This window comes from Salvelinus namaycush, chromosome 31 (genome assembly GCF_016432855.1).
Source record: "Salvelinus namaycush isolate Seneca chromosome 31, SaNama_1.0, whole genome shotgun sequence".
Taxonomy (NCBI): Eukaryota; Metazoa; Chordata; class Actinopteri; order Salmoniformes; family Salmonidae; genus Salvelinus; species Salvelinus namaycush.
Window position 1 is genome coordinate 37,629,891 of NC_052337.1, and position 21,943 is coordinate 37,651,833.

Sequence of the window (21,943 nt, forward strand, 5' to 3'; positions counted from 1 at the left end):
GAAAAGAGAAGAGGACTTGAAGTAGGAGTCAAGAGAAGGAAGGGGAGTGATATGTCTAGAAAGATGTTGAAATAGTGGATTTTAAAAGTGGAAAGAGCTGTGACTGACATGTGCCTCTATTTCTCAGTCTTCACTGGTATCATTCGTACGTGGACACACAAGTGTCTACAGCCTTTATAATCATCATTTAGTACTGCCATTTTGGGATGTAATGTATCAACTTCCTTGATTTTAATCCAGTCATCAATGACCTTTATTATATGCATTGTAAAGTATTTTATGAATTCAGTATTTTGTCGAATTTTGGAAATTAGGGTGCATTTCAGACTTATTTGTAGAAGAAGTGGTTTGATAGTTTATGTAATATACTGTATTATCGTTATGTATTGTGTAGCCCTAACATTCTGCAGTTACATTTCCAATAATTTTATTGCATATTTTTGTTTTTACTGCTAACCTCGTTGTTAGGCTGAATTGTTTCTGCACAGAGACAGAGCTGGCTGGTGATGACATTACCCCTAATCAAAATAAAGTTTCATATTTTTGTATGGGTCTTCACAACATCTAAATATCTCAGTTCCTTTCACTGGATGACTCTCACTTTGTAAAGTGCTACAGAGCTAGTTACTGACCGAGTTCACAACTGACCAAGAACAGTGACAAAACATTTCAGCATTAAAGAAAAGAAAGAACAGTTAGCCACTGCATTTACACAAACAGTAAATTCAAGAAATACAAATGCAAAGAATTAAAGAATCACCTCAATGGAGGACAAGTTCAATAAGCTACAACATTGTGTAACAAGATATGTGATGCTGTTCAACTAACCCTGTGCTTGGGGATACTTTCTTCTATCTCCATTCAGAAAGAAAAGTGTATCTTATAAATGTCCGTGTCCAGTTGCAGGTGGTTCTCCAAAAACCAGACACAATTCAGAATTATATTAAATCCATGTTTTGCCTCTTGCATGTGTGTAGATCTTTGTTTTGGTCGCTGTCATCTACTTCTTAATTTGGCCGTGGCCGCAGCGCATGAAAACTACCTGTTCCTGCAAAGATGTTGTGAAGGACTAGATAGTTTTAAATAGTGGAGTAGGGTGGTGGGTGTTCAGTAAGTGTAGGGTAGATGGTAGGGTATTTGTTGATTTCTTTCTTTTTCCCCCATGTTTTTTTCAAGCAATGTATAAGGGAGTTATACTCCAGTCTAGTAGATGGCAGTAATGCAACATTTATTAGATGCCAACCACTCTTAAACGTCATCAAAGAAGAAAGAAGTCTGACAGCTAAATTGGCTAGGGAACTTATCACTCTGTGCAAAAAGTGGATTTAATATCATTCTGAATTTTCTCTGGTTTTTGGAGGACCACCTGCAACTGGACACAGACAGTTATAAAATATTGATAAGTTACACATTTCTTCTAAATTGAGAATGAAGAAAGTATCGCCAAGCACAGGTTACTTCTGTGCAAAGCTGTAATAGCGATATGCAGTGCTCGACTTAGACTAAAATAGGTGCTGGAACTAATTTTGGATGCCGGTAATGTTTACATTTAGGTGCAGGAGCTCCACAATAATCGATTAATCGCGCCCGGGCGCCCATGTAGGCGTGTTTGCACTGGCTGAAAGTTGATTGCATTCGATTTGAAACCGGGCTGCCACCCGAACATGAGCCAGGTGCCGGCGAAGAGAGCCCCCATTGATTTGTTAGTCAGTTTCACTCTCTCCACCCTATGGCATAATATGTAGAATAGCAGGAAATTTCCTGTAAAACTGCTTATTTCCTCTCTGCCCCATGGCAAATGAGTATAATTGCACGAAATTAAACATACAACTTCAAAATGTGCATGAAATTACTTATAAAATTGCTAAATCTTCTCTCCGCCCCATGGCAAAATGTGTGGAATTGCAGCAAAATAGCTTTAAAACAGCAACATCTTCTCCACACCCCATGGCAAAAGTGTAGAATTTACACAACATTTTTTAATCTATCTGGGGGACAACTACGGCCCCTCGTGATGACTTCAGATTATTTGTGGCCTCCACCAACATCAAAGTTGTCCATCCCTGCCCTATGCGGACGTGTTTCCTCCAATGGTTGCTTCCTACAACACTGGGCGGATACGATTATGCCCAACCGCGGGACACCGGTCTATGGCCCATTACGTCAGCGGGCGAAAGCAGGGAGGGAGGAGCGCCCTTCTCAAATCGAACAGTAATATGTGCCTGTCGGCCATTTTGTCAACAAGGCAGCATGGTTTCATCGTCCAGAAAGATACATCTCTTTTCCATAAAATAAATGTTAGAATTGTCTTGACTATTTTTCATTGGGAAGGCAGGTAAAGTGTTTTATCAAAATAAATCCCTTTTGCATGGGAAAACACAGAACCCTAGTAATTACTACACATGCTTAATTACGTAATTTCATGCACATTTTGAAGTTGTATGTTTAATTTCGTGCAATTATACTCATTTGCCATGGGGCAGAGAGGAAATAAGCAGTTTTACAGGAAATTTCCTGCTATTCTACATATTATGCCATAGGGTGGAGAGAGTGAAACTGACTAACAAATCAATGGGGGCTCTAATTCGACCTTGATTACTACAAGTTTAGATAGCTGGCTAATTTACCAATCTATAAATGTTTAGCTGACATGGGCTAATTGAGTGACTATCAGTGACTGACATAAGATAAAATAGAAAAACTGTTGACGCACAACCAAATGTCAAAATAGCATATTGTGTATTCTACTATTCTACCTTGCAACAGTAAATTGGGACCCGACTGAGTCCCATCCCTGGCCAAGGGAGACTAGAGTCACAGAGGAAGTGATAGCGATAACTGGGTCCAAAATCGGTCTTCTCCAGAAAGTGGCGTAACTAGTGGAAACAGTTTTGCACACGAGTATCTGTCCTCACATTGTCTAGAATGGTCTTGCCTCCTCCCTACTGCCTTCCATTGTTGAAGAAACGTATTTTCATTGTTAGAGCGGCCACTATAGTATGTGGTTAATATAAATAATCTGTGCTAAAGTGCACGGGAATGAAAATTAAGCACACCCACAGTGTGTTCGTAAATTCATTCTGGAGTGCCAGAGGGCGCTCAAAGTGCGCTCTGGGCGTTCGTAAATCCAGAGCGTTGTCAGATTGTCCGTTGGTAATTCGGAGCGTTTCGCTCTAGGGGCGTTCAGAGCGCACACTGGACGCTCTGGTCGAGGAGTAGGGTTGATCCGAGCGTTCTGACCCCACAACAGCAGTCAAGCAACCAAGCTAACATTGACTAGCTTGCTAGCTACTTCAAGACACAAATGAGAGAATAATTCACTCTGACCATTTTACTCTCCCGTGCAGAAGTGGTTTAGGCTGTTTCATATTATCCAGAGCGTTGGTGACTGTAACTGTGCTGCTGACAACAATTTAATAACGTTTTTTTGCCGACGTTTACCGACACCGGTCGTATTCAACGGGTGTTGAGCGTTCGTAAATTCATCATTTATTCTAGACTGACACACTCAGACGAGAGTGCTCTGAAACATGGTAGATGGCCAGAGTGAATTTACGAACGCACCCCCAGTAGCCAGTACCACTTGGTACGCGGTCTTGCGAACACCCAATCAGCTAGCGTCAACAACTGACAAGAAACCAATCGTTGAATGACTTTATAATCTGTGGGCGGTTATACTCCATGTTTTGCAGGAAATTGAACCCTCGCTGTGCAGTAAAAACAACAATATACGAAACGTCTAATTTCAATAACGTTTAACCTATTTTTCATATTAATGCGTTGTAAAGGCAAGTCTGAACTTCATCCAACTTTTGTGTGCATTGTCTCACGTTGTGTTTCCAGGTAGATGTAACTTGCTAAAAGCTCACAAGTTAGCTGTAGCAGCTAATGTTAGCCACCATCACGAGACCGTCAAGTCAGTGGTGTCCCATGCGTGGAGCTCTGTTACTAATAGGGTGTTATTTGTGTCTACAAAACTTCTCGTTTCTTCGGGTTGATAGAGTTGGGTGTAACCGAAAGGTTATATAACATGCGTTCTTGGTAACATGCATTCGGTGTGCCTTTAGCTTGTCCATCATGAAGAATAAAACATACAAACTTGTGGTGCACAAGAAAGGCTTTGGAGGCAGTGGTGAGTGAATTCCTTTCAGTGACGGTGTAAAACGGTTCACAGTGTTTTATCATGTGTTGGGTGAAATGAATGCTGTTCTGTCGTTGAGAATAACCCTTCCTTATACACAGATGATGAGCTGGTGGTGAACCCCAAGGTGTTCCCTCAAGTTTCCCTTGGGGACATAATTGAGATTGCACACCCCACAGATGAATACAGGTGAGGATGCATGCCAGGAAGTTATCTTTTGCCTGGGTCTATATATTGGTCCAAAGTTATGATAGATTCTCCTCATTTTCCAACAGCCCTCTCTTGCTGCAAGTGAAGAGTCTCAAAGAAGACCTCCAGAAAGGTAAAGCATGACTCATTTCCTCCAGTTTTAGGGGAAGCCCCTATAGAACCTAGCTAGTGAACTGATCAATATTCCATTTGATTGTAAATTACATGCACAAGGAACGCTCATCAGTAAATCTGTAGCCTAAATACAATGCATTCATCGTCTCCTCCAGAGACAATCAGTGTGGACCAGACGGTGGCGCAAGCCTTCAAACTCCGGGCATACCAGGATGTCATTGTAAACATTGTGGATCCAAAGGTGTTTTTTCTATGAATCATATTTCCAATAGTATTTGATTGAATTACAGTATTCAAGCTGATTTTTAAAGCGAGCTCATGCTGTATATGGATTTCTGTGTTAGGATGTAACTCTGGACCTCGTAGAGCTCACGTTCAAAGACCAATACATTGGAAGGGGAGACATGTGGCGACTGAAAAAGAGTCTGGTGAGAGGGAGTCTGTTTGAATACCTCTGTATATCCTATTGGTGTTTTGTTAAGGTAGTCTACTTCTTGAATCTGTGCCTATTAGAACTTCATTATATTTATCTTAGGTGAGCACCTGTGCTTATGTGACCCAGAAAGTGGAATTTGCAGGGATCAGGTATGCAATACCATTCTTAACACATTAATAATAATAAATATGTTATTTCATGTGTAAATATGTTTTATGTTATTATGTGAGCTTCTGTCCCTTACGTTGTAACCTGTCTCTGTTACCCTCAGAGCCCAGGCCAGTGAGTTATGGGTGAAAGGAGAGAAGGTCACCTGTGGCTACATCAGTGAAGACACCAGGGTAAGCAATGTCACCTTCAAAAGTAACTGTCTATTAAGATATTGCAGGACACTGTATGTAGTTACTAAATATGTTCTCCAGTCTCCCTACGATAGAGTTCCTTTCATATTTGTGGTGTTTAATGCAGGTGGTGTTCAGGTCGACCTCTGCCATGGTGTACATCTTCATCCAGATGAGCTGCGAAATGTGGGACTTTGATATCTACGGTTAGTTTCTCTTCTATCCCAGGTTATCAGGTGTTGGTATTGTTGAGTGTGTGAGATTGAGGCTGTGTTTCTTCTGTCTTGAGGGAGTGGGTGGTTTACTGAGATTGACAAACTACAGGGCTCATTGCTCAATGCCAATGAGGAGGAAAATAAAGTTTTCATTTGTTTTCAGGGGATCTCTACTTTGAGAAAGCAGTCAGTGGTTTTTTGTCTGATCTTTTTGCCAAATGGAAGGTTTGTGACTTACGTTCTCTGTTATACTTGCAATGCATAAACCCATTAATTAAACTTAATGAACACATTTCTAGGCATTAAACCAGGGGTGTGCAACTCCAGTCCTCAAGGGCCTGATTGGTGTCACACTTTTTCTCCATCCCTAGCAAACACGGCTGATTAATCAAATTGCATTTTAAACTGAAGATCATGATTAGGTGACTTTTGGAGTCAGGTGTGTTAGCTGGGGCTGGGGCAAAACTGTGACACCAATCAGGCCCTCGAGGACTGGAATTGCCCACCCCTGCATTAAACAATGCAGTTCTAAAGGTATTTATCCTAGTGAGATTTTTTTGACTTTTTCAGGAGAGGTATTGCAGCCATGAAGTGACAGTGGTGCTTTTCTCACGTACTTTCTACAACGCTAAAACCTTGGGTGAGACTTCTTATTTCTGTTTTCATGAGACATCAGGAATATCACATGCTAGCTATTATTAGATTAAATGTTCTGTTTTTCTTCCCATCTTCTGTAGAGGAGTTTCCTGAGATATTGAGAGGTTCCATCAGACAGGACCACGAGGGCCGTTTCTATGAAGATTTCTACAGGTTTACTGTCTTTCAGCCTCATTGTCTCTTTCAATTCTATTTTCACAATGTCCGTTTTTGTATGTCTACTGATTTCTAGTTGTAGTTACCAGTTGAACTCTTTCCCTCATCTGTCAACTGTCTGACTGACTCAGGGTGTTTCTCTTGTGTTGTGTCTTTGTAGGGTAGTGGCTCAGACTGAGAGACGTGATGAGTGGACCTCTCTACTGGTCACCATCAAGAAGCTCTTCATTCAGTATCCTGTCTTGGTGCGACTAAAAGAAGCGGGTAATGAATCAGACACAACTTTGTACATTTAAAGTTATGAGCAGGGCACTTATGAATGTTACCATATTATTTATGTTTACTTGTGTACATGTGGTTATTTTTGTGATAGTTGGTTTCCCCTCCGGCCATAACTCTACTGCTGCTCAGGGGAATTACCTTGAGGCCATTAACCTGTCTTTCAACGGTGAGTGTGTCATCTGCTCATTATTTTGTGTGATGCTCAGTGTTCATATTGAGCCACATATCATCTTGTCTCCTTATGATTTAAATACGGTCCTGTGCCTTTCACAGTCTTTGACAAGCACTACATAAACCGCAACTTTGACCGCACCGGTCAGATGTCTGTGGTCATCACCCCGGGGGTGGGCGTGTTTGAAGTGGACCGACTGCTCATGATCCTAACCAAGCAGCGCATGATTGACAATGGTAGGTAGTTATAACAACAGTAATGGGATGGACAGTCATATACAGTGCCTTCGGAAAGTATTCAGATCCCTTAACCTTTTCCACACTTTGCTACGTTACAGCCTTATTTTAATCCTCAGCAATCTACACACAATACCCCATAATGACAAAGTGAAAACAGGTTTTGAAATGTTTTGCTAATTTATACAAAGAAGAAAAAAAACACACAAATGTTTTTACATAAGTATTCAGACCCTTTGCTATGCTACTCGAAATTGAGCTCAGGTGCATCCTGTTTCCATTGATCGTCCTCGAGATGTTTCTACAACTTGATTGGAGTCCACCTGTGGTAAATTCAATTGATTGGAAATGTTTTGGGATGGCACACACCTGTCTATATAAGGTTCCACAGTTGACAGTGCATGTCAGAGCAAAAACTAAGCCATGAGGTCGATGGAATTGTCCGTAGAGCTCCTAGACAGTATTGTGTCTAGGCTCAGATTTGGGGAAGGGTACCAAAATATTTCTGCAGCATTGAAGGTCCCCAAGAACACAGTGGCCTCCATCATTCTTAAACCACCAAGACTCTTCCAATAGCTGGCCGCCCGGCTAAACTGCAATCGGAGGAGAAGGGCCTTGGTCAGGGAGGAGACCAAGAACCTGATGGTCATTCTGACAGAGCTCCAGAGTTCTTCTGTGGAGATGGGAGAACCTTCCAGAAGGACAACCATCTCTGCAGCACTCCACCAATCAGGCCTTTATGGTAGAGTGGCCAGACGGAAGCAACTTATCAGTAAAAGGCACATGACAGCCCGCTTGGTGTTTGCCAAAAGGCACCTAAAGACTCTCAGACCATGAGAAACAAGATTCTCTGGTCTGATGAAACCAAGATTCAACTCTTTGGCCTGAATGCCAAGTGTCACGTCTGGAGAAAACCTGGCACCATCCCTACAGTGAAGCATAGTGGCGGCAGCATCAGGCTGTGGGGGTGTTTTTCAGAGGCAGGGACTGGGAGACTAGTCAGGATCGAGGCAAAGATGAATGGAGCAAAGTACAGAGAGATCCTTGATGAAAACCTGCTCCAGAGTGCTCAGGACCTCAGAATGGGCTGAAGGTTCACCTTCCAGCAGGACAATGACCCTAAGCACACAGCCAAGACAATGCAGGAGTGGCTTTGGGACAAGTCTCTGAATGTCATTGAGTGGCCTAGTCAGTGGCTGAACTTGAACCCGATCGAACATCGCTGGAGAGACCTGAAAATATCTGTGCAGTGATGCTCCCCATCCAACCTGACAGAGCTTGAGAGGGTCTGCAGAGAAGAATGGGAGAAACTCCCCAAATACAGGTGTGCCAAGCTTGTAGAGTCATACCCAAGAAGACTCGTTGCTGTAATTGCTGCCAAAGGTGCTTCCATAAAGTACTGAGTAAAGGGTCTGAATACCTATGTAAATGTGATATTTGCGTTTTGGGATTTTTTTATAAATTGCAAAAATGTATAAAAACCTGCTTTTGCTTTGTCAGTATGGAATATTGGGTGTAGATTAATGAGAAAAAAAATGTAACCAATTTTAGAACAAGGCTGTAACCTAACAAAATGTGGAAGCGGTCAAGGGGTCTGAATACTTTCCGAAAGCACTGTACATTGTTGATGCTCATAAATTATTTGCTATTAGAAGGTGATAGGACTAAAGTGATTATTCTGACATTTGTTTTCCTTTGCCAGGTATCGGTGTGGACTTGGTGTGTATGGGAGAGCAGCCACTTCATGCAGTGCCTCTATTTAAGGTAAGACGGACTGAACCCAAATATAAACTCAGAGGTTAGAGTTCTCCATCACTGCGACGATTTCTGTAATATGGATGATGCATGAGGGTTTTAGTAAATAATTGTATTTAAAAAAATGTTAAAATAAAAGCTCCAGCCACACTTGAACATCTAAAACTAGAAAGTTTGGAGAAATGATAATGGACCTATATATTTTCAAATAATTGCCCTTTTTCTGGCCCGCAAATCAATTCTGACAAAGAAATATGTCTTTAAAAAATCTGTGCAACCCTCCCAATGTGGCTCTTGAGCCAAAAAGTTTGCCTGAGATGGACTTAAGTTTCAGTCACGGATACATTTTTTTTTTAAACCCTGGAAATGCCTCAATCGTCATTATGACCAAATTATTTGGACTCAAGTTGATGTGCAGCAGACCTGTTTTAACTGCTTTGTGGAAGGGGAACAAATAGTTACTTTGGCGGTGACTACATCTGTTTGAAAACAGATCATCAAAAATGACTACTTTTTAAAACAATTTAAATACACATCTCAGAAAGTGACTACTTTCAAAAAAAGTAGAAGGCAGTTTTGGGATATTTAGTTTCCTTTCAAAACATAATAGCCATATTTTGTTACTTTTATCATTCTCATTAACACTTAATATTAAACTGTTCTTGTAAAAATCTCATTACTTTTTGAGCAACATTTTATTTGCATACATAATACTTTGGTCAATGCATTTGAATTGCATTGCAATGAGCTGAGTTTTGTAACTACTGTACACAAGGCATGTATAGAGAGATACATGTATATAGAGAAAGGAAGGGATGTTTTTCTAATAACACACATGGTTTGGATGGCTCATAGATATTAATTATTAATATCTATGAGCCATCCAAACCATGTGTGTTATTATATTCAGACGAATTCAACTAACTGTTGTACTTTTCAAATACCTTAAAATATTATTTTGTTTTCTGAGACCTGTATTTGAATATCAAAGAAAATAGCTGCCTTTTAGTTGAAACTGTATATAAATTATATTTGACTACATTTACATTTTTTACATTTTAGTCATTTAGCAGACGCTCTTATCCAGAGCGACTTACAGTAGAGTGCATACATTTCAATACATTTTTTTATATTTTTTTTTTACATATTACATATTACATTTTACATACTGAGACAAGGATATCCCTACCGGCCAAACCCTCCCTAACCCGGACGACGCTATGCCAATTGTGCGTCGCCCCACGGACCTCCCGGTTGCGGCCGGCTGCGACAGAGCCTGGGCGCGAACCCAGCCCAGCCTGGGCGCGAACCCAGAGACTCTGGTGGCGCAGCTAGCACTGCGATGCAGTGCCCTAGACCACTGCGCCACCCGGGAGGCCTACCTTGAGTATTTGAAGAGTTGGTATTTTCAAATAAACTACAAAATTAAACTATTTTGTCTGATGTGCAGATACAGAATGTCTGTTATTGCTACCGTTTCTTTTTTTTTTTTTTTTTTATTTTTTTTTTTTAGGGGTGGATCAGCTTAATATTGCGGAAAGAATGTTGCTTCCAATGTAATTGTCTGCATCATTTCCAATCCCCCATATTTTTTTGGGTAAATATATATATCCATACACGCATGCATACATATATACATACACATACCTATATAGACATACATACTTTTTTAAAGAATATACCTTTATTATTATTCCCCGCAACCCTACCACCGCTCCCCCAATTGGAGTAAACTAATAAACACTTCTGCTTTTACCTTCAATTTATACATCTTATACCTATTTTACAGACACAGACTACTTTATAATAGTTCTCTCTTGTTTGTTCTTAGTCCTTCCTCTATTTCTGTTGTCCATCCAATTTTATTTCCACTTGTAACTGTGCTATTTCACAAAAGCTCCGCACCTATACACATTTCACAGATCCCGTATGCCTTACATTGTTTATCTTGTTATTAGTCCCACCCTTCAGTTCCACTCAACCCTTCCCATCTATCTTCCAACATCATCCATTTCGGATTTTTATTTGCCATATATTTTTCAACTGTGCTGTGATGCTTCACAAAAGATTTGAACCTTCCTATTCTCATAGCTTCTACAGATTGTAAATTAAAAATAAACATTTTTGCTAAAATAATTATTATATTATTGATTGATTGACTATGGCTTTTCAAATCCCCCAGTATTGCTATCTGTAGCGTTAGTTCTAGGCAAATGTTGCAATTCTTCAGCCATTCCTGGACCTGTGACCAAAAACGAGCTACATATGGACAATACCAAAATAAATCATCTAATGACTCTGCCTCCTCACAACAGAATCTGCAGAGCTGGGAAGATTGTATACCCCATATATATAACATTCTATTAGTTGCAAGAATTTTGTACAGTAATTTAAATTGAAAAATTCGAAGTTTTGAATCCGGCGTTGTTTTGCGTATCAATTCATAAACCATGTGCCATGGAATGGGTACATCGAAAATCTCTTCCCAACTATTTTGCAATTTATATGGCACAGCTGTCAGTTTTTTGGTCCTTAAATGAAATTGGTATATGTTTTTATTTATCACACTTTTCTTTAACCATTTATGTTCTTTAATACAGGGCCGACATACAAGTTCCTTACTTTTTTCCCCTTCTACTTGCCTCTTCCATTTTTGTGGTAATGCTGCAATTAATTGGTTGTAATTTTGGGTAGAGCAGACATTTCCATATGTCTGTGTTAGCTGCATGTGTGACAACTCCACCAGTCCTATTTATGATATCATTCACAAAAATTATACCTTTTTTAAACATTTCTTCGATAAATACAGTTTTTTTATCAATTACTATATTTGAATTTAACCACAATATTTGTTGTACTATTTGTTCCGTCCTTTCAGGTGGATTAAACTGAAATTGCAACCAACTTTCTAAGGCTTGTTTAAAAAATAAGGATATTTTGGAGATTATTTCCTTTTCAAACAACCGAAAGTGAGCAGGTGTAATCTGAATAAAGGGAAAAAGGCCCTTCTTGAACATAGGATGAGACATTCGTACCAATTTACTAGAGAACCAGTTTGGATTTAAGTATAACTTTTGTATGACTGATGCCTTTAGTGAGAGGTCTAATGCTTTAATATTTAATAATTTCTGCCCTCCGAATTCATATTCGTTATATAAATAGGCCCTTTTAATTTTATCTGGCTTGCCGTTCCAAATAAAATGGAATATTTTTTGTTCATATAATTTAAAAAGCAGGTCACTAGGTGTAGGCAAAACCATAAGCAAATAGGTAAACTGTGATATGACTAAAGAGTTAATCAGGGTGATTTTTCCACAAATAGACAAGTATTTTCCTTTCCATGGTAGCAAGATCTTATCTATTTTTGCTAACTTTCTATAAAAATTTATTGGAGTGAGATCATTTCTTTCTTTTGGGATTTTTATACCGAGTATGTCCACATCTCCGTCAGACCATTTAATTGGTAAACTACATGGCAATATAAAATGTGTATTTTTTTAGTGATCCAATACGTAATATGGTACATTTATCATAATTTGGTTTTAATCCAGAGAGGATAGCAAAGGTATCTAGATCCTCTATGAGGCCGTGGAGAGACTCTAGTTGTGGTTTTAAAAGAAAACATGAATCATCAGCGTACAATGACACCTTAGTTTTTAAGCCACGGATTTCTAATCCATTAATATTAATGTTTGATCTAATTTTAACAGCTAACATTTCGATGGCAATAATAAATAGATATGCCGATAGTGGACAACCTTGTTTTACTCCTCTAGATAGTTTAAAACTTTCTGAGATGTAGCCATTATTTACTATTTTACACCTAGGGTTACTATACATAATTTTAACCCATTTTATAAGAGATTCCCCAAAATTGAAATATTCTAGGCATTTATATATAAACTCCAGTCGTACTTTATCAAAAGCCTTTTCAAAATCAGCTATGAAAACCAGACCTGGTGTCCCCGATATTTCATAGTGTTCTATTGTTTCCAGTACTTGCCTTATATTATCTCCAATGTATCGTCCATGTAAAAAACCTGTCTGATTAGGATGAATAATATCTGACAAAACTTTTTTTATTCTATGCGCCAAGCATTTTGCTAGGATTTTTGCATCACAACACTGAAGTGTAAGAGGTCTCCAATTTTTTAATTGGACTGGATCTTTATATATACCACTTGGGTCCTGTTTCAGTAATAACGATATCAGACCTTCTTGTTGCGTGTCTGATAATCTACCATTTATATAGGAGTGGTTAAAACAAGCTAATAATGGTCCTTTGAGTATATCAAAAAAAGTTTTGTATACTTCCACTGGTATGCCATCCAGCCCTGGAGTTTTCCCATCCTTAAAGGCCCCAATTGCATCAAGCAGTTCCTCCTCTGTAATTTGGCCTTCACATGAGTCTTTCTGTACAGATGTTAATTTTACATTATTAATAGGAAAAAAATCCATACAATTAGTTTCAGTTAGTGGAGATGGAGGAGCCTGAAACGAAAACATATTCTTAAAGTACTTTACTTCCTCTTTCAAAATATCATTTGGTGAATCATGCGTGACTCCATCATTTGTAACAAGTTTTAATACATTTTTTTTGGTAGCATTTCTATATTGAAGATTGAAAAAGAATTTGGTGCATTTTTCCCCATATTCCATCCAGTTCGCTTTATTTTTATAATATATTACACTGGATCTTTCTTGAATAAGTTCCTCCATTTCTTTTTGTTTTTCCTCTAACTTATTCTGTGCCTCTATGGTACCGTTTTTATTGCTATCTAACTGTACTGTTAGTCCTTCAATTTCCTTTGTTAATATGGACTCTTTTGATCTAAATTCCCTTTGTTTTATAGATGAGTACTGAATTGCATGGCCTCTAAAGGCACACTTAAAAGTGTCCCATACAATAAGGGGATCTGCTGTACCTATGTTATGTCTGAAAAAGTCAGTTATAAAATCTTCTGTCCTAGTTCTAAACAATTTATCATCTAGTAGACTTTGATTAAATTTCCAATATCCTCGCCCACGTGGAAATTCTGTAAGAGAAATATATATGCCAATTATGTGATGATCCGACCGCATTCTGTCCCCTATCAACACTTTTTTAACTTTTGGTGCCAGAGAGAATGGTATAAGAAAGTAGTCAAGACGACTAGCTTGATTCAGCCTCCGCCATGTATATCTCACTAAATCAGGGTATTTAAGTCTCCATATATCCACTAATTCCAATATATCCATGACATTCATGATTTCCTTAAGTGCCTGAGGGTGATAGTTTGTAGTGTGATTTCCTTTCCGGTCTATAGAGGTATTTAAGACCGTATTAAAATCTCCCACTATAATAATAGAGTCTAGTGTTGCTTGTAGAGTTGATAAATTCTTATATATATTTTCAAAGAAGCTTGGATCATCATTATTCGGACCGTATAGGTTAACAAGCCATATTTGTTTATTGTCCAATAACATATTTAAAATAATCCATCTACCTTGAGGATCTGTTTGGACAATTTGCACATTTGGATCAAAATTATTGTTAATTAAAACCATCACCCCTTTTGAATTTCTTTGCCCATGGGAGAAATATATTTTGCCCCCCCAGTTCTTTTTCCACAAAACTTCATCTAAAACTGTTGAATGGGTTTCCTGTAAACAATAGATATTATAATCCTTCTCTTTTAGCCAGGTAAATACTGATCGTCTTTTCTTATTATCTGCTAAGCCATTACAATTGTAACTGGCTATACTTATTTCACCACTTACCATAATGAGACACACCTTTCATTCTTTTAATCAGAATATATTTTTGTAAACGTACTATTAAAAAGTAACATAATGATTGAGTGTCTATATAGTTGTACCATGATATTTGCATTTCTACTAAGTAAACCTCCAATTGGTCCCTACTATTCCACCCGCTAAAAGGCCTCATCTCGAGATGGCTTGTCATCCCAATGCCCGGCAGACCACCCTCGACCCCCTGTATCCCATAGCCCTGAACCGACTGGGATCCATTCTTTGAAAAGAGCATACAGTGCCATTTACCGAATTGAAGAAGATCAATTGCCATATGCATTTCCATTGCCCTCACCTCGATTTGTATTATATATATCTGTGGATCATCCTCTATTGTCCCTAACATCTTTTACTTCTTCCTTCGCAACAGTTGTGGGATACACACATACACCCACACACACTCAGCCCTTACCCCCACACAACCATAAGCTCACTTTCTCAACAATTGCACCATCCCAGAGCCCAACTCAAGATGGGTCATGATTTACAAATGCACTTGCAGTTGCAGCTGCATGAGAAGGCCTGCAAGACCGCACAAAAAATTAGCAAAAATTGAGAGATTTATTTACCATTGTCATATCCTAGATAATGGAGGTCAAATGTACACCTTATTCCTGAAACACCCACAATACGGCCACCCGTCATGACCATGTCCCCACGCATCTCCATGCAGTCCGACTTTGATTTTGTGCCGCCAGGGCCACAATAATATACCCCCTCTCTGAATGTCCGAGTGTGACCCCCTCCCCATGGGTTACTGCAGCTAGTGTTGCCAGCACTGCCACTGCCTGGGTGGGGGCACCCCACCGGAATCCCCACCGGCTAGGTACAAGGTCGTCAAGGTTCTCATTAGCAGCTTTGAGAATTTCCTTGTATATTATGCTCTCCCTTTATGGGGCTTTGGCTTTGCAGGACCAACCCTGCCAAGCAGGCTCAGAATCTTGAGGGGGCAGTGCTGCTCTTGGTCTCTGACCTCATTTTAGCTGCATACAGACCGCTTACAGCGGGCACATAAAACAGTTAGGGACTTCTCCTTAGTATCTGGGTCATTCAGGTGGGTGTCTAGGGTATAGTGCCATGGACCGTACCATTAAAATAGGATAATAAATAATTAGATATAATTTATAAAAAAATAAATAAAAAAATGTAGTTCTCCATGATAGGACAATAAATAAATAAGACGTATAATTCATTATAAAAGTATATCCATCATCTGAACAACATTGAAAGCCCTCTCATACCCGGCTCACAGCAATACATTGGCTCTGGGATATGCAACCATTTCATTACTCACTCACTCAACTTTCCAAACATAACAAATAAAATAAAAAATAAACACAAACCATACCATCCACACATACTGTGCCTTCTGTTTACTTAGTTTTTATCTTCACTATGTTGAATTAGTGCTTGTGTGTTCAATTAGTTATATGTGAAGATTTATAGAAAAGCTATATTTTTTATTGTATTGTTACAATCAGTAACCGGGCTTGAATTGTGTTTATTTCCCTCGTCTATGAGAACTTTGTAATTTTTAAAATAACCATGGAGTAGTCTTTGTGTCTCTGAACAACTGGTTATCAATATATAGTTTATCAACGACGAGAGCTACTCGTTTCGCTTTTAATCTATTTTCTTTGAAAATTGGATACAGAACTTTGCACCGTTCTGCAATTTCCTTCGGAAACTGATCATTCATGCCAATTTTGGTCCCAGCAAGTCTTTTACCCAGGCTTTTAACCATTATTTTATCTTTAAATGAAGCAAATTTGGCAACGATTGGGCGTTCGTACCTCTGCCCTCTCTGTCCGAAGCGGTGAACGCGTTCAAGTTGGATTTTGTCGATAACTTCGCGTGGAATCTGAAGCGCTGTAAGGAGGAACTCTCTAACTATAGATTCAGGAACTTCTCCTTCTTTTTCTTGGATACCTGTAAGTAGCAAATTCTCTCTCATGGATCTAGTTTGTATGTCCAGTAAGGTTTCCTTCAGAACGGTGTTCTCCTTTTTAATTCCATTCATTTCGGTTTCAATCTTATTGACTGTCCCTTTTAGCGCGTGTGTTTGCTTCTCCAATGTCGCAGCTTTTTCATCACTCATCTCTAGGCTTGCCTTCAACTCTTTTATATCCTTACTAACTAATTCAAGTATACCCAGTTTGTCATTTATTGATTTTAACAGATCGGTTTCGACCTTTACCATTCCCGGTGGTGAGAATATTAAATCATCAGTGTCTGTAGAAGAGTCACGTTTTCGTTTTGTAATCGGTTCCCCTGTCTTACTCTCCGTCATGTTTGGTTGTTGCCTGTTTTCGTAATATTTGTCGATAAATGTCTCTAGTTTTAGGATTTGTTTTGTGTTATTGTCCAGATTGAAGGTTATCACTCACCAGATTAAGTAGTGCTAATATTTTAGTCTAATTTAGCAGATATTTCGAATATTATGTTTTATCTTGAGGTGCTCTACATAAATCCCTTCAGTCCGCCATTACCCTTACGTTACCTTTACGTCATACGTCAGCAACATGAACACTTAGTTTTTGGATTGATGTTATTGCTACCGTTTTCTGAGTTATGATTTTCTACAATATGTCACCGTCTTTGTATTGGATGGTTACTGTATGTTTTCCCTGTGATGTTGACAAGCTGCACAACAGGACAGTGCCTGGAGACTCACGACTGGGGGATGACTACAACCTGCCCCACTGGATTAACCACAGGTAAGACCAGACAGACACAGCTTCCGGATAAAGATGGATAGATGGAGGAGAACAGAGGAAGGGTAATATGGGTAAGCGAGGTTCATATATTTCAGGATGGGAGACTGTTGAATATTCCTGGTGAAGAGATGAATGTGTTTTAGAGAAAGGAAGGGATGTTTTTCTAATGTTATCTCTTTCTGTTACCATGACCACAGCTTTTACACATCCAAAAGCCAGAACTCCTGCAGCTGCTTCACTCCTCGCATCAAGCTGGCAGGACGCAAGGTACATATATAGACCTAATCCAGATGCAGCCACTATTTTGAATTTGGCTTACAGCTCACCTGTCATTTATTTTCTCCATCTGTTTGTGTCTAGCTCCATGCAGAAAAATTCAAGAACAACAAAGAGCACAGTAAGAGAGAATGTGTTTATTGATTAAACCCCCCTGCAATGAACTATCATTCTCTTTTCTTCTCTAACAAACTGTGCCTCTTCTTCATTGCCTCTCAGCTCTTGGGGCTCCGAAGGACGAGAACAGCCTTCCCATCCAGGTGGACTACGATGCCCATGATGCACAGGTGTTCAGACTCCCCGGGCCGTCCCGAGCCCAGAGGAGCACCAACTTCAGGTGCCGCTCAAACACAACCACGCATTTATTGCATACTTCCAATAAATAGAGTTAAGAGTAAGGATAGGAGTAACTCGGTGTGACGGTCTTCTAGGGTGGGCCGAGAGAGGGAAGTGAGTGGAAGGAGAAGCTGGGGGTCTGCGGATGTGAGTGGGGTTCTAGGGGGCGGTGTGTCCCCCCCTGTCCGCTCTTGTGGGCCTGACGAGCAGCGGAGCCTGGCCTCTGATGACAGCCTGGGCAGGGTGTCCAACATCCTGCTGATCCCCCGTCTGCCCCCAGCCCAGTACGGAGAGGTCAGCAGCTCCCTGGGCTACACCAGCACCAGAGGTACCAGGAATAAACCCCTTGTATGAGTGATTAGTGTGATGTTTAATTGTGAGGGTGTGGTATCCATTCATGTGCTGAGTAGCCATAAGTGTTTATTTCAACTGTGCTAATGTCTCTGTGTCTGTCTCTGTGTCTGTCTCTGTCTATCTCTCTCTATGTGTCTGTCTGTGTCTCTGTCTCTCTGTGTCTGTCTCTTTCTCTCTGTGTCTGTCTCTGTGTCTGTCTCTTTCTCTCTGTGTCTGTCTCTTTCTCTCTGTGTGTCTGTCTGTCTCTGTCTATCTCTCTCTCTGTGTCTGTCTCTCTGTGTCTGTCTGTGTCTCTGTCTCTCTCTCTCTCAGAGTTGTTGGAGAAGATGATGGAATCTCAGCGGGACTCCAGTGCTCCGGGGAGGTTCACTGTGGGGAGTGCTGAGTCCACCCTCCATGTGCGCCCAGGGGGCTACACCCCTCAGAGGGCCCTCATTAACCCCTTCGCCCCCTCACGCATGCCCATGAAGCTCACCTCCAACCGCAGGCGCTGGATGCACACCTTCCCTGTGGGTGAGGACACAAACACACACACACACCTTCATCCACTTAGAATTAGACACAGACTGAAACCCGCTAGTTTAAACTTTTTCTCTGTCTCAGAATCCGCATCAGCCAATTCAAATCTTTCACGTGGTTCTCGTGATAGAACGCTGAATGTTAGCTTTTCCCTTAAAATAACATGGCACACTTAGCTCTGTTCTGACAACACCAGCTGGGAATGATTGTTTTCTGTAATTCTGCATCGACCAATTACAAATGTTGACATGATATAATTATTTATGTTTTCATAAGAGTGTCGTTAACAGAGGTCAAACGGCAACATCTGCTAATCAAACACGCAAAATTTCAACTGGACGATTAGCTCACAGTGTAGCGAGCCTGGCTCCTGGTAATTTTAGCTGTTTGCGGCAAGTTCGAATCCCGGGTGAGATACAGTATTTTTTTCCTTTGAAATGTAGAATTACATTTATTGTGTGTTGCGAAGGGAAGTGCATCCAACACATTGAAGATTAAGAATACATTTATAAGGAGTTGTATCTTTCTTCAGCCTTGTAGACAAGCTCTGCTAATAATCAAGTGCGTTATTTGAATTGAGCATCGAGGACCAGCAGTGAAATGTTTTGTCCTTAGCAAAAAAGCTTGGATGTGAGGGAGCCTCGAACCCGCGGTTACTGTACCGTGCAAATTCACGGTTTAGCGGCGTATGTCACCTGGCAGTGATTGTAGTGGAGGTACATGACAGCTATTTGACAAGACCATGAGGCTCTTTGACTTTTTTTTTGATGGACGATAAACTCAAATGTTGATCTTTTTCCCGTGAAAGCACATAAATGTTTGTAAAACGGATAAGGAAAAACGTGGGATTTTGTCATTTTAAATGGTTTTTTTTTTTTAAATTCTAACGTTAGTATCTTAGTCAAGGATGTATCATGCAATATTGACACACTACTCTTATGACCGACCAAGTGAAACAAAAGTAATATTTGGAGGTTTAAAATATCTCTGGTGGCCAAGTTAACCTATTTTAAGAAATGCCGTTGAGTTGGTGGATATATATAGTCTAAGATCTTTGATAGGCTGATGTGGAATTTGTTACAGGAAATAATCACTACCACCTGGTCAGGTTAGCATAGGGCTAAATGTGCGAGGTTATGTCATGGGAACAGCTAACATGTAGCATTTTAGCACGTGCAACTACATTGACGATTCTAATTGGCTGATGCACATTTTGAGACAAAAATACAAAATAGAAGTATCAGTGTACCACAAGCACATGGCAGTCATGATGCTACAGGTACAATGCGTACATTCCAGTACAGGACATCTTTCACGTGGAACGTAATTAATGTGTTCCAGGTCCGTCAGGAGAGGCCATCCAGATCCACCACCAGACCAGACAGAACATGGCTGAACTGCAGGGCAGCGAGCAGAGAGACCCCGCCCACACCTCCGCCGAGCTCCTGGAACTGGCCTATCACGAGGCCACTGGCAGGTTAGACACGCCCCAGGGGGAAGGCCATGCCTCTTTTTAATTTATTTTTAATGTAATTATAGTTGTCTATTGATTATTTCCCCCCCTGTGGACTGTGTTCAGACGGACAGCCTCAGAGAGACGACAGGCAGGAGAAAATGGGCTGTACTCCAGCGGAGGGATGGAGGAGTATACTCATGGCAGCCCAGCCAGCAGCAACAGCACTGGTACACACACACGCCAGTGCATCTGACTCACTATATAAGCATTGTATTCATCACACACAAACCCTGCCAACTATCTTTTCTCTTAATGTTATATGGTTGATGGTCACGCGGTTGGTTTTAATGCTGATAATGTCTGTACAGGAACACCGGTAAACCGTGGCTCCTCGTTGGAGGACTTTTCCTCTGGCAGTCCGGATCCAAGTGAGTCTGTGCTGCCCTAAGAAAGAAAACACACTCACTACACAGATACACTTTGACACAGTCACACACATGTCATGTACACAATATCCTATCAGTTTGGTTGTGAACATTGCCTGACAGCCGAACTGATAATTGGAATAAGCCCTCACATGATGAACTGAGAGCTTATTCAGCTGAACCCCTGATTGGCTGAATCCTCCGTTCGGTGTCTGTCTGTGAGGGAGAGACTAGGGTTCATAAAGGGTCACACGTTATTGGGTCACGCACCCCCCCCCCCCCCCCCCCTCTCTAACGTCCTTCTCTCTACCTCTGAGTATCTCTCACTTCCATTCTCTATCTTCCAGCTTCTCTAACTCTTTCTCGGCTTCCTCCATTTTCTCCCTCAGGCTTCACATCTCTCTCCTCAATGTATCTGCTATCTTTTACTCTATCATACATAATACACTTGAGAGCAGAGACTCTAATATTATGTGCTTAATTAGCCTCTTCCAGGTATGTGTGTGTGTGTGTGTGTGACTCCTGACTGTCTGCATGGATGGCCGGTGGCCTAGCGGTTAAGAGCGTTGGACCAGTAACCGAAAGGTTCGAATCCCTGAGCTGACTAGGTGACAAATCTGTCTGTGCCCTTGAGCAAGGCACGTAACCCTAATTGCTCTGGATAAGAGCATCTGCTAAATTACTAAAATGTAAACGCATGAGTTTCTGTCCATTTCTCTGTGGCATGTGTAGTGTGTTTGTTTTGCATGTACTGTGTGTGTGTATATATAACATATATATGTGTGTGTTTGTATGAGCCATATATGCGTGCATGTGTGTGTTGTAATCACACTGCTGATGAGATCACTGCTTATCACATGCTTATCACATCATCACAGATTGCCAGGTCGATTGTCACAGAGCCTCAATCTCCTGCATGTGTTGATCAGAGCTCCACTTCTGTCAGTGACACTGGAATCATCATCAGGTGTAATGAAGGCAATGAGAATAACCCTCTGCTCTTTTTTTCCTTCCCCCTCTTCTCTCTCTCCCTCTCTCTTTCTCTACTTTTTATTTTTGTTTGTTTCTGTCTCGTTGGCTGTTGTTTTTCCCGCGCCACTCTTTTTATCATTCCAACCTGTATCTTTGTTCCACACTTTCCCCTCCTACTTTATCAACCACCTCTGCACACCTTCCTTTCATTCCAAATGTATTTCTCTCTTTTGCTTGTCCTTCTTTTCCTATTTCCTTACCTCTCCTCGTCCACAAAATGCACCCTGTTGGGTGGTATGTGTGTTTGCCACGGGGCACTTGTTTGTGTCTGTCTCTGTGTTGTATGTATGTATGTATGTATGTATGGTATTTTTGTCTGG

At 40.5% G+C, this 21,943-nt stretch overlaps 1 protein-coding gene across 4 annotated transcripts in view; it reads left to right on the forward strand.

Moving 5' to 3' along the window:
- The first annotated feature begins 3,683 nt into the window (after positions 1-3,683).
- Positions 3,684-21,943, forward strand: part of depdc5 (DEP domain containing 5, GATOR1 subcomplex subunit) — a 37,811-nt gene continuing 19,551 nt past the window's right edge. For all 4 annotated transcript variants that reach the window (XM_038970300.1, XM_038970302.1, XM_038970303.1 and 1 more), the window contains exons 1-24: positions 3,684-4,132; positions 4,243-4,330; positions 4,417-4,463; positions 4,621-4,706; positions 4,810-4,893; positions 5,001-5,050; positions 5,173-5,242; positions 5,370-5,448; positions 5,621-5,682; positions 6,028-6,097; positions 6,195-6,267; positions 6,431-6,534; positions 6,644-6,718; positions 6,826-6,960; positions 8,663-8,724; positions 17,152-17,225; positions 17,423-17,492; positions 17,586-17,622; positions 17,721-17,838; positions 17,933-18,165; positions 18,504-18,704; positions 20,052-20,187; positions 20,290-20,393; positions 20,535-20,594. In XM_038970300.1, the coding sequence (XP_038826228.1) occupies positions 4,078-4,132; positions 4,243-4,330; positions 4,417-4,463; positions 4,621-4,706; positions 4,810-4,893; positions 5,001-5,050; positions 5,173-5,242; positions 5,370-5,448; positions 5,621-5,682; positions 6,028-6,097; positions 6,195-6,267; positions 6,431-6,534; positions 6,644-6,718; positions 6,826-6,960; positions 8,663-8,724; positions 17,152-17,225; positions 17,423-17,492; positions 17,586-17,622; positions 17,721-17,838; positions 17,933-18,165; positions 18,504-18,704; positions 20,052-20,187; positions 20,290-20,393; positions 20,535-20,594 (2,173 nt within the window). In that variant the 5' untranslated portion in view covers positions 3,684-4,077. The remainder of the gene's footprint in view (positions 4,133-4,242; positions 4,331-4,416; positions 4,464-4,620; positions 4,707-4,809; positions 4,894-5,000; positions 5,051-5,172; positions 5,243-5,369; positions 5,449-5,620; positions 5,683-6,027; positions 6,098-6,194; positions 6,268-6,430; positions 6,535-6,643; positions 6,719-6,825; positions 6,961-8,662; positions 8,725-17,151; positions 17,226-17,422; positions 17,493-17,585; positions 17,623-17,720; positions 17,839-17,932; positions 18,166-18,503; positions 18,705-20,051; positions 20,188-20,289; positions 20,394-20,534; positions 20,595-21,943) is intronic.